Source organism: Sinocyclocheilus anshuiensis, unplaced genomic scaffold (assembly GCF_001515605.1).
Source record: "Sinocyclocheilus anshuiensis isolate Anshui unplaced genomic scaffold, SAMN03320099.WGS_v1.1 scaffold446, whole genome shotgun sequence".
Classification (NCBI taxonomy): Eukaryota; Metazoa; Chordata; class Actinopteri; order Cypriniformes; family Cyprinidae; genus Sinocyclocheilus; species Sinocyclocheilus anshuiensis.
In genome coordinates this window covers 949,129-961,527 of record NW_015544247.1, presented here as the reverse complement: position 1 = coordinate 961,527, position 12,399 = coordinate 949,129, and the positions used below count along the sequence as shown (strand labels likewise).

General features: G+C 36.5%; 1 protein-coding gene across 2 annotated transcripts in view; it reads right to left on the bottom strand.

Annotated features, from left to right (window-relative positions):
• The window catches only part of LOC107697709 (MAM domain-containing glycosylphosphatidylinositol anchor protein 2-like), a 146,704-nt gene that overhangs the window by 62,329 nt on the left and 71,976 nt on the right, over nt 1-12,399 (bottom strand). For both annotated transcript variants that reach the window (XM_016498512.1, XM_016498513.1), the window contains exons 7-8: nt 6,587-6,916; nt 1,368-1,661 (exon numbers count right to left, since the gene is read on the bottom strand). In XM_016498512.1, the coding sequence (XP_016353998.1) occupies nt 1,368-1,661; nt 6,587-6,916 (624 nt within the window). The remainder of the gene's footprint in view (nt 1-1,367; nt 1,662-6,586; nt 6,917-12,399) is intronic.

Below are 12,399 nucleotides of genomic sequence, written 5' to 3'. Positions count from 1 at the left end.
CTTTCAGAAGCAATCTTTGCACAACTCCAGCGCTGAACTGACGCTCGTTTGTGAGGCAGTCCGGCGTAAAATGGTAGCACAAACGTATAGGACTTTTCCGTTTTTTTTCCCGGGACATTTCCTTCGAAAATTAAATTAACCACCGTGTCCTCAGTGGTCTATGGAGACTCCTATGTTCGTTGGTGCATCCCAACACATGACACTTGTAATGGCTCTTTGGCGCTGACATTGTATCTCCAGCAGCTACAGCAAGAAAACAGTAATGGCGGACTGCTGCTTCTCACTCAGGGCTGTGTCTATGCTAATAGGGCAGAGATTGTCAAAAATGGTCAGGACTTTCCCGAGTATGAAGTCATAGTAGTGAGAAATCTGGAACCGCTTGTTTGGAGAGACTGTTTATGATTTATTGGGATTATAAAACAATGAGTGGGTGGATTTTTACCATTATAGGCTTGTTGTTTTCACACACTGCGGCCACACAACTGTTCAACCACCTTATAAAAGTGATTTTTTGCATTCTATGGCACCTTTAAGGCATATACAGATCTCATTTAAACTATTTTCTTCGATACAAAATGTATGAAACGTGTTTAAATGCGTGAATTGTCCTGAAATGTAGTTCTTTTACAAAGCATAACTGTCATGCCATACAGTACATTTAAGAGCGGTGGCTGAGAACAATGCGCTCAAGAAGGCCAACTGGATAAAAGACTACATACAGTCTGCCTTGGGAAGAGCTTTATACTGTATGCCATTGTTGCTTCTAACACATGTCCATTAGCATGCAAGCTATTAACAAGATGACAGGTGCATTATGGGAAAAACAGATCTTTCTGACATGTCTAAAATGCCAGATACTTAATTAAAATCTCTTCACATACTTTAGACGAAGTGTATGCAATATCTCATTTGCATTATGACTATAATTTGATATTCTATAAAATGTAGGGGAGAATATGGAAATGTTTTTCACTTTCCCCATAAATGATTGTTAACACTTACACCTGACACTCTCACTTGCCTGTATTTTTCGAGTCAAACTGAGTCAAAGTCCTCTTCAGCAATTCATTCATGCTATGCTTTGATAATATGATAATATGGAATGCATTACATTGCATTAACCTCTGCACCTGCGCTAACTGAATCGGCGAGTCTTAATGAGACATGCAGAAAAGATCAGCAATGTGCATCGCTCACCAAGGTTGTCTGTAATTACAATTAATGACGCCCCTATACTTTTTTCATTTATTTCTACAGAAAATTAATTGTTTGCCAATCAACCTCGACAGAAACATATGTTCTAGCCTGAATGTAAGTTAATTAGGTCCAGCTAAAGTGCATGAGCAACAAACACGTCCATTACTTACACAGCACTATGAGCTCCATGATGGCCTCTCGGGGTTTGACGTTGAAGCCATTGTACTGGCTGGTTTGGCAGCGGTACGTCCCAGCCATCTCACGGGAGACGTTGACGATGCGCAGAACTCCGTTGTAGCTTTCGGTTTGCATGTTTCCATCCGGCATGGGTACTTCTTTATCGGCACGGGACCAAAGGATGATGGGTTTGGGTTTGCCGGAGACCAGGCACTGCAGCTCTACTGTGTCTCCCTCCTGAGAGAGCAAAGGGGACTTTTCTTGTGGGACGGTCAGGTTGGGTGGAACTAGAAGAGAGCAGATGATGATCACAATATTCATATTATAATGAGCTATAAAAATATCACAATGCATCATTTTACTGCACAAAATATGTTACTGTATGCAAAAAGCATTAGGTCTGGAATGGAATGTTCCGGGTCCAATAGCATTTATTACATAATGATGTAATTACCAGAAAAAAATGTACATATACTACAAAAGTTTGTATACTACACTACTCAAAAGTTTGGGATTGGGAAGGTTTTTTAATGTTTAGTGTCATATAGGGGTAGGCAATGTACCGGTAGACACGATCAACGATCAGAAATTTGTCAACCGGTAGAGATTTTGGACTATTGTCTCTATCGCGGTTACACGCTCACTTGACGTTGCTGTACTACATAGTCATGAAAGCATTTGCACACAATTTTAAGCATTGCGGTTTAAAAACAAGTGACTTCAAGCCATTGAAACGCAATCGGCAGTGAAAGAGAACTAATTTTGCTATATGTGTGCACTGAGATGGTGCTCATAGAGCGTGGGAGTATTGAATGGAGTTATTTTTGCCACTTTACAGGCCTTGAATGGTTAAATACACACACTTGCATGTGTCAAAATGGCCATCTTTGCAAGTATCCTCATAAACACAGTAATTTAAGTCTTAAATGAAAGCAAACAGCTGTGGAAAAAAAACACATGTGTAACAGTATATTAGATCCAGATAGCTCTCAAAGTGACAGCAGTGTAATATTCCTGCTGTCTGTCATTCATGTTAATCAAACAACAAATGTGAGAAAATCTCACTGCTCTTGACTAAATCACTTTTGTAACTTTAATAAGAAGAAATATATTTTTAATTTACACAGTGAAGAATATGCAGTGTTTTATACATTTTGATTACTTTATACAATGTATGTAGCATTTCTTATTTAGTGAAGTGACGTGTGGCCAATTCCCATACTCGGAATTTGTGCTCTGCATTTAACCCATCCAAGTGCACACACACAGTAGTGAACACACACACCGTGAACACACACCCGAAGCAGTGGGCAGCCAATGCTGTGGCACCCGGGGAGCAGTTGGAGGTTCGGTGCCTTGCTCAAGGGTCTCACCTCAGTCGTGGTATTGAAGGTGGAGAGAGTGCTGGTTATTCACTCCACCCACCGACAATTCCTGCCAGACCTGAGACTCGAAGAAAAATCCCATACCGTCACAGCCCTACTGTTTATAGGTCAGTAAACAAAGGCAGGTACATTTTAATTAAATTGTATTTAATTGCATTGAAGCAAGGTGCATAATATAATATAATAAATATAATTAATATAATATAATATAATATAATATAATATAATATAATATAATATAAACTAGGCGAATAAACGTCTAGTTATTTGTCACAGATATAATATCTGTATCAGTTTTGCCAGTACATCAACAAAGACATCTTGTCAGCAGACCTGAGACTCGAAGCCGCGACCTTCGGGTTACAAGTCTGACTCTCTATCAATTAGGCAATCAATTATCAATTTATTATCAATTATCAATTTTTTATTTTTTTTTTAATTTAGGCCAGTATTCGTTTTTTTTGTTTTTGTTATATTGATGTTGGTGACACAAATTATGAAATTTCAATGGTACCAAAATTTTTTATATCATAAAGACCGTATTTAAAGCAAAAATAACTATATTGTGATATATATCGTTACCGTAAAATAAAATTATTCATATCGTGATATAAGATTTTGGTCATACCTCTCACCTCTAGTGTCTTATTATCACCAAGGCTGCACCAACATTGTATATTTTGGAAATATTATTACAATTTAAAATAAAATTTTCCATTTTTATATATATAAAAAATGCTATTTATTGCTGTATTGGCAAAGATGCATTTTTAGAAGCCATTACTCCAGTCTTCAGAGTCACATACTATACTATACTATACTATACTATCCACCAAGTGTCAGATAAAAACATTTCTGGCTGGTTTTCACCGTCAGACATCATAAACATATGCAGACAACAGGAAGGAGACAAGGTTTATGTTCTTCTGCTGATTCCAGACAACAGTCTGGCAAACTACCGGCTCAGCTCCATGTAAACAAGGATGTTGTCACCTTTCTTCTTGGTATCCTTTCACGGACATTGTGCGAAGGTTACTGGGTTTACAGGCTTTATCTCTGTTGCAATGTCAAGACGACAAAAGATTGAATATAATTTTACACAGACAAGGTTAGTAAGCTATTCTACTACTTTAATCTTACGTCAATACATAATGTAAATACTGTCAAGCTATAGTTGTGACTATAACAGTTTGTAAATTAAACATTTAACATTTATTGCCTGGCCTCATTTACTCATTTTACCTAAAGGGGTCCTATTATGCTCTTTTACAAAGTCTTGATTTTGTTTTGGGGGTGTCTCTCTCAACCTGCGTTGTAGTCCAAACGAGTCGTTCATTGTAGTTTTTGAAAAGTGATTTCTGTTAAATAAAATATCTCCTTTTGTAGTGGACTTTGAACTTTGTAACAGCAACATTACAGACTAACTAAAGTTGAAAAAGTTGAAAAAGTGAAAAAGCATAATAGGACCTCTTTAACTAAGAGATGAAACAAACAAATTTTTCAGTTGTAATCGACAAATGCTATCGACTGACTCTACCTTGTACTCAACCTGTACCATTCCTTCAAATGTTGACAGGCACTCAGGACGTCTATGTCCAAGGGAATGTGAGTTTTCCACATCAAATCCCCAAATGACTGAGCAATTTGACCAGAACACTTTCCACCAACTATTTTGATTGAATCCAGACCTCAGAAACCGCGGGGTCAGGTTGATGTAATGACATGCTCTGTGAAACAGGACATCTGAAGACGTCTACATCTTCAACAATGCCACCAGTTCCTCTGAAATTAGCCACTGGGGTGCCACACAGACCCTTTCCATTAAACACGAATCTTACTTTACTGTACACAAAGCATATGGACATAAAGTGTCCATGTCTCCACGGCCCACTTCACAAGCTCAACACCATTAATAAAAGAGCTGCATGAAAACAAGGGCCCTAGTTCAGTAGTGAGGATGAGTGCGTTCTTCTGGGATTCTCTTAAAAAGCAGGAAAAAACTTCATACAGTACAAGAAACGGACTGTCATAATGAAACCTATCATGCACGTATGAAATGTGGGATATGAAAGATGATGACAAAGACAGATAAATACTGTACAGTGAAAAATAAGATTTTTTTCCTCCTTTGAAGATAAAAGACAAATCTATTTTCTCTCCTACATAAGGTGAGGGGGAAAGACAGATTTATATGAACGGATGGTAATGAGTACAGGACCAAAAAAAAAAAAGAGGAGAACAATGTTGAATGTATTTCCGATTGCGACTGCAGGGAGCCTGGTGGGAGAGAGATCTTGCATCTGCAGGTTGATTAAGCATGACTTCTTTAGCAGACCCAGGGCAAACAAACAAACAAACATAGAATATTTTGCATAATGAAATGAGTCAGAAAATCACATTACTCATTTTGGCTACATTAAAAATCCTGAAACAGTATTATCTATGTCTCGTGATGAAAAAAAAAACCTTTTAGATTGACGTTCGTATCATTAAAATGTCATCAGTGGGGGAGGCTGAGATTATTTTGTTTTATTAAAGCTATAAAACCGTAATGTGCTGAAACAGTCCGTAAAACAATAATAAATGTAATCACCGTAAAAAACTGATCTCAATAATAAATAATTTTGAAGTTGTACCGAAGAGTCTTGACATCGTGCCATTAACCCCATTTTCACTGCAAATTTTTTTAATTTACTCAGTAATGCATGTATGATTTCTAATTAATTGCTATTTATAATTAATAAATCCATGTTACTGTAAGTGCCAAGCTTGTTAAAACATGGAAATTCAAAGACTGATGTTCTCAGTAAATCTCTTTGAATCCTCATGGCAGTGATATTTAACAGCTTCAGTTTATGCCCTGGTTACAGTATTGTTATTGTTAACTAGAACTAAAACTATTAAAAAAATGTTTTGGTAATTGAAATAAAGCAGAACTAAAATACGATATAAATACTAGAAGAAAAACTGCTTGGTTATTTCATCAGCATCAACATTATTATGTTATTTTATTATTTAATATTAAATGGTGGTATGGATTCCATTCCAAGGGTGGCCACTTGGATATGTAGAGTGGGCACATCAAGTCAAATAAAATGCAAACAAAATGCAGCCAGAATTTTTTTTTTTTGGCATATTAAATGTATAAAACACAATGCTAAATAATTTACTATACCATCTTGAAGATTATCAAATGAAGTTGTACCGAAGAGTCTTGACATCGTGCCATTAACCCCATTTTCACTGCAAATTTTTTTAATTTACTCAGTAATGCATGTATGATTTCTAATTAATTGCTATTTATAATTAATAAATCCATGTTACTGTAAGTGCCAAGCTTGTTAAAACATGGAAATTCAAAGACTGATGTTCTCAGTAAATCTCTTTGAATCCTCATGGCAGTGATATTTAACAGCTTCAGTTTATGCCCTGGTTACAGTATTGTTATTGTTAACTAGAACTAAAACTATTAAAAAAATGTTTTGGTAATTGAAATAAAGCAGAACTAAAATACGATATAAATACTAGAAGAAAAACTGCTTGGTTATTTCATCAGCATCAACATTATTATGTTATTTTATTATTTAATATTAAATGGTGGTATGGATTCCATTCCAAGGGTGGCCACTTGGATATGTAGAGTGGGCACATCAAGTCAAATAAAATGCAAACAAAATGCAGCCAGAATTTTTTTTTTTTTGGCATATTAAATGTATAAAACACAATGCTAAATAATTTACTATACCATCTTGAAGATGATCAAATTGTTAAAATTGTCTCAAAAGAGGAAAACCAGCTATTACCTGTAAAGGATAAGAATAACTCACCAGTGGTGGAGGAGATGTTGACGTCTATGCTGATCTCTGGAATCCCTCCGTTCTTTAGTGAGGCCACACAGGTGTAAGTGCCAAAGTCAGTAAACTTGAGGTCGATGATGTCCAGGTTTGTGGTTCCTGGGGCAACGTCTGGGTCAGTCTGGGTAATGACCATGCGCTCTGAGCTACGCAGCGGACGGCCATTCTTCAGCCAGCTGAACATCAGTTCCTCAGGCGGCGTAGCCTCCACCTGACAGGATATCTTCACCTCTCTGCCGATCTGGATGTTGTCGTCATTATGATAGGGGTCGGGTGTGATCCAGAACCGGCCCTTCTTCAGAGCTGTGTGGACAGAATGAAATGCGACTGATTTAACATCAATGAAAAATTCAGGTCATGAGGATATTTCTTCAACTTCGGGCAATCTTGTCCCTTTTAGATTTTTAGAAAGTAAGTCTCAAGAGACACTTTCACTAGTTTATTTGGCTTGGCCAACATTGAACATACATGCTGCATTTCAATAGAATTTGGTCATTTTTAGCATTTTTTTCCCCTGAAGGTCCACCATAGTATAATTTCCACCACATCAGAAGTAATATTATTATTTTTATTAGCATTCAGTGATGGAAATGACATCGATGGAAAGAAAGGATAATTTAATTTTTTACATTTTATGTATGCTAAATAAACAGAAATAATGCACACACTTTGTGCATAATTTGACAAAATGACAGCTTGATTTAAAAAAAAATATTATATTAATATTTACACATTTAAAATATATTTAAATCATTAGAGATATTATAAAAAAATATATTCTGCTCACACCTTTCTACCCTGATTTACTTCATACATCAAATGTCTCATGTCAAGCACGTCTCTTTATCAAGTCTCTTTATAAACTGATTTTCAAATAAAAGTAAATTTAAAAGGAGAAAATATAGAAGTACGGTAAAATATTTTTTGCTTCATATGACGTATTTTTTATATTTTGTATTTAGTTAACACAGTTTCAATATGACATTTATATAACAAAAATTTGAAAAAAGAAGTTGAACTGCATTAGTTGTAATCAATTCCTAGTACAATAAAGCCTGGCGTTGAAGAAACACCCATTTATGAAGGCACTTTCATCTTATAAAATATCAGTTTTCACTCAAGAAGCAGTAACACACTGGACATTTCTCATCATCAAGTCTCTTAATCTCTTCATACGAGATTTGTACTGCACGGTTAATGATGCATTAAATGCAGTGCGTCAGTTTACATAGCTAAAAGGTCTTTGGTTAATGTAATTTCAAAACAGTTTAATGTACAACACTTTCCCACAATTCATCCACACCACTGCTTTTCAAGCCATTATTACTGCGACAAGCCAATGACATAAAAATGACAAAACAAAAAATGTTAATAAAACACCCATGGGCTATTTTCAAGGGATGGAGGTGAGTGACTATCTTAGCCTGTGAACACAGCACAAATAAAGCTGGATCTTAAAATACACCATTCCACTATCACCCTGCAATAAGGTGAGAAATAAACAGAGGGCCCCTCCAGACACAAAACACGTGATATTATTTTGATGAGGGATTGTCAGGGAGTCATACACTTTCTGTGCTCAGAGAAGAACAGACAATTCCTTTCACAGAACCTCAATCCTTTGACAATGACATTGAGAAGAACTCTGACTCAACCATACTGACATATACAACACTGGAAGTGATGTAAGAACGGCGTGACATGACACACACTTTCCACACTCTTGCACACCACTCCACACATGCTAATGAGTGAATCTTTGCAAGGTTGGATTAAGAGATCTTGCGCACTGTGTCTCCCATTTAGAAATAACTCAAACTAAAAGCCACACTAGACTGAACAGCAGCTATTTTAGGATCTTTATGGGTTAAAACCACACAGTAAATAAACCGAAACAGTATCCTGCTGTTCTCAAGAAAAAAGTGTCAACATGAAATCAAAACTGACTGTAATTACTTCCCTAATATATATATTTTTTTCGAATGTGTGTATGTATATTTTTTTCAGCCTCTCTTCATCTGAGAAACAAATTCGCACAATCTGATCAGTTCCTAATGGATAAAATCAAGTCCTGCCCTACATTTTTACTTGTTCCATTGGGAAATGTCACATTCCACAAGTAAAATGGGTTGTGAATGCAATTTTTCTAAAGTCACATTGACTTCAATAAAAGAAACCAGAAATCTCGTAAATCTGAAGTTTTGTTTTAATCTTCATTAGTACTCTCTGCTCTCTTCTCAACATGAGTAAAGGGGTCAGAGACACACAGGCAAATGTCTTGGCCTCTTGTGGGATCCCAAATCTCAAGCTAGCCATGAGCCAAAGCAAAACAGCACATCTCATTTCTAAGTCATTTCTGAAAATGCTGTGCATCTGGCCCTAATTATTAATCAGTCGCTGAATTATTTAAAAACAGCTTTTATGAGATCTTATTAACCAATTTATTTGCATTTGTGCTGCACATTTTACAAGCTGTTACAATCTGGACACTGAAGAAAGGATGTTTCAAGGTGGACTACGATGCTGATACTGCCAGAGACTGTGAATATTACGAGATAGACGATAATGAAGAGCTGCAACTTCGCAGGGTTGCTTTATGCAAGGTTCAGCTCGGCAGGCCTTGCCTTACTGGTCAATTTGCTACTTAATCAATAGCGTAATATTGTGGTGAGATAGCTGCGCGCTCTTTGGGACCCCATAAAACTTGCAGGGTGTTAATGCTTTCGAGTCCAGTTCCTTCGCATGAGTTCTGTCATTATCAAAAAGCACTGCAGGTAAGCAATTACCAAGAGACAAGCTGCGTAATCTTTCCAGAACATTTAAAGTCAGGTTGCTACACGTCGAGCGTTTGAGGATGATTTCTTACAGTAATCCGCTGTAATAACATCTCTTGAAATTTCAAAAACGCTTAAAATGGAAATCCAACTTTTTGCTTCAACTTTTAATGAGCTTTCCAACAGAAGAATATATCAAGGAGCTCCTAAGAGACAGCATAATGGTTTCTCTCCACCATTTGCACCTGTGTTTTGTAGCTGTTTGTTTTATGAAGTGTCTGGGAAAGAATTAAGACTTCACCTTGAATTACTGCGATGTTTTTTGCATGGCATGCACACAATAATAATGCATTTGCAATGCTCAAAGACTGTTCCTTTCTGGCATCAAATATATGCAAAGGATATTGATGAATGCATTTTGAACGATTATGTTTTGGATATGTCCTTTCTTTGTGATATTATAATTAGTTAGCTGTTTCCTCAGCTCAGCACCCAGCACAGATCATTGTCAACACGCTCTTGTAGCATTATATGAGAATCAATAATCCTTTTGACTAGCCCTGTAGTCGTGCATTCAGAGTGAATGGTTGGGAAAAGTCATTTCACTGATGAATATGTGGTGCCGCACACAAGCACTTTTCTTTATTATAATATACATAATCAAAGGAATATTAAAATAATTTTTCTTCACAGTCACATTTGCACTACACAAATGCACCTTTTTAGAAAGCAAAACTGGAGTTTCAGACTTACTCGGCTATGCTGAATATTCAAAATTGTTTTTCATTTGGAAATGGAACACTGTTATTTTGCACATAATATTCAATTAATTAAATTAATGTCCTGCATAATAAAAAATAAACCGATTATTATTGCCTGGGACGGAACGAGCGATAACCAACCAGTTCACACCACATGAATGCAAAAATCACAGAGCTAGGAGCCATAAACATAGATGCTTAAGCAAGTGTGTTATATATATCACTGGCATGTGATCCCTGATAAAAAAAAAAAAATCAGGAAAATTATGTGTATTCATCAAAATGAGAATGAGGGTCAGGACAAATTTATGCACATATGCATCTGTTCCGGAGGGAATTTTGCATGAAAATATTTTCTGTGCATGTAAAACAAGTGTATAAATATATTAAATAATACTAAAAATATATAAAAACAAATGCCAGAGAATGAAACCCACCATCTCACATTCCCCAGGCTGAAATACATTCAACATAAAGCCCTACCAACAAAATGTGAGTCCTCCCATTACAGGGGAAGAAATGCTTGAATACAAATCTGTTATTAGCTGTAGTAAATCACCACTGCAGCAGTCTGCTAATATTCACCGCCTCATCAAAAGCAACTGAATTTTCTATTATCCATTTTGTTATTTAGCAGAGGAATAAGTCAAGTAGTGCAATGTACGAGAGGATCATGGTAGGCTCCGCTAATTTGAATACGGCTTAACAGGCCAAGCATTTCAGTCATTATATCCAATGGAATCTCATCAATGTGCCCTCGCATTCACAATACTGATGCATTGCTGTGCTACAGACAATGCCAAGTGTGCACAGTGATTCTGCTGAGAAACCATCAAAGCGATTCAGGTAGAACGCAATTTACATATCAGAAATAAGACCAATTTCAGTGGCCAGGAGTAGGGGGTGGTAGGACTGATCTTTGCATGTCTGTTTTGATTGCTTGGTAGAAAGTGGCCCAAACGGGAGATGAAATCTCCTCTGTAAATAAATAAAAAGATGAGTTTCTATGGCAGTGTGCAGGCTCAGCAATACCCTTCCTTCCATCAGCACTCCTCCCAACTCCCCCCTCCAGCTAATAAATATCTTATAAAGAACGAGTTGGGTTATTTTGCAGTTATCTGCAGAGCAGACCCTGTACCGTTTGGCATAATCTGCTGAAGAGGCTCTGTGCTGGTACTGACAAGGCTCAATATTTGAGTGATAACTGGGGAAGGTTGTGGGTTTTTTTTGATGATGCTGCCAGAGGGTGGTGGAACAGAGCTGTCAGAAAAGGCCTTACTCAGGAATGGCTATCTGGTCACTCCCACCTGGGTGCCGCTGAATGACGTCCCATTATGGCTCCCATCAGACCAATCTACCCCTAAGTAATCCCCACCCTGTGTTTGTTCCATGTAGGAGCTGAGCAAGATTATAGAAGACATTTTTTTATTTTTAAGGAAGCACTGAACCAAAACTAAAAATTCTGTCATCATTTAGTTATACTTGTGTCATTCCAAACCTGTATGACTGACATTCTTCAGTGGAATGCAGAAGATTTTCATGCAATTACAATCAAGCTTCAAAGGCACCATAAATAGGGATAGGAATTATTAGAAATTTAATGATTTGGATTCCTCTTAATGACTCCTTAATGTTCCGTTCGAAATTCTCTTGAATTTGAGAAAGACGTATTTGGAAAATATAAAAGCAAATCTCTTTCCAAATGCAAAGATCATTTCAATAATAAATGTAAAATGCCTATGAACAAAAATGAGGTATCATATTGTAGGAATTCCCTTTATTTTATTAAAATACCACAAAGAAAAACTGGCTCATAGAGTCATTCACTTGGGAATCTGACTTCACTAGTCATGCTGTTTGTTTCTTGCTAAACACATAATACTTACTTACAAAAATAATGTAAGGCTAGGAACACTGTCAGACTATTTTAGTATGATGTTCTGTCTGCATTGGTGGAAGAATAAGTATGTGACAATTGTTAATGAAAATATTGTAGTTTGTTTATTATTATTTGCATCTATTTGATTTAGTTCCAACAAACTACATAGAATCAGAATGAGTCTATTAACTGTGAAAACAATTATTTAATAATTTTAAAAGTATGAACATATAGATAAGGCTAGCTGTGGAACAAGCAAAGATTCAATTAGTTAAAATTAGATTGATTTATTGAAGTATATTTTACACACACACACACACACACACACACACACACACACACACACACACACACACACACACACACACACAC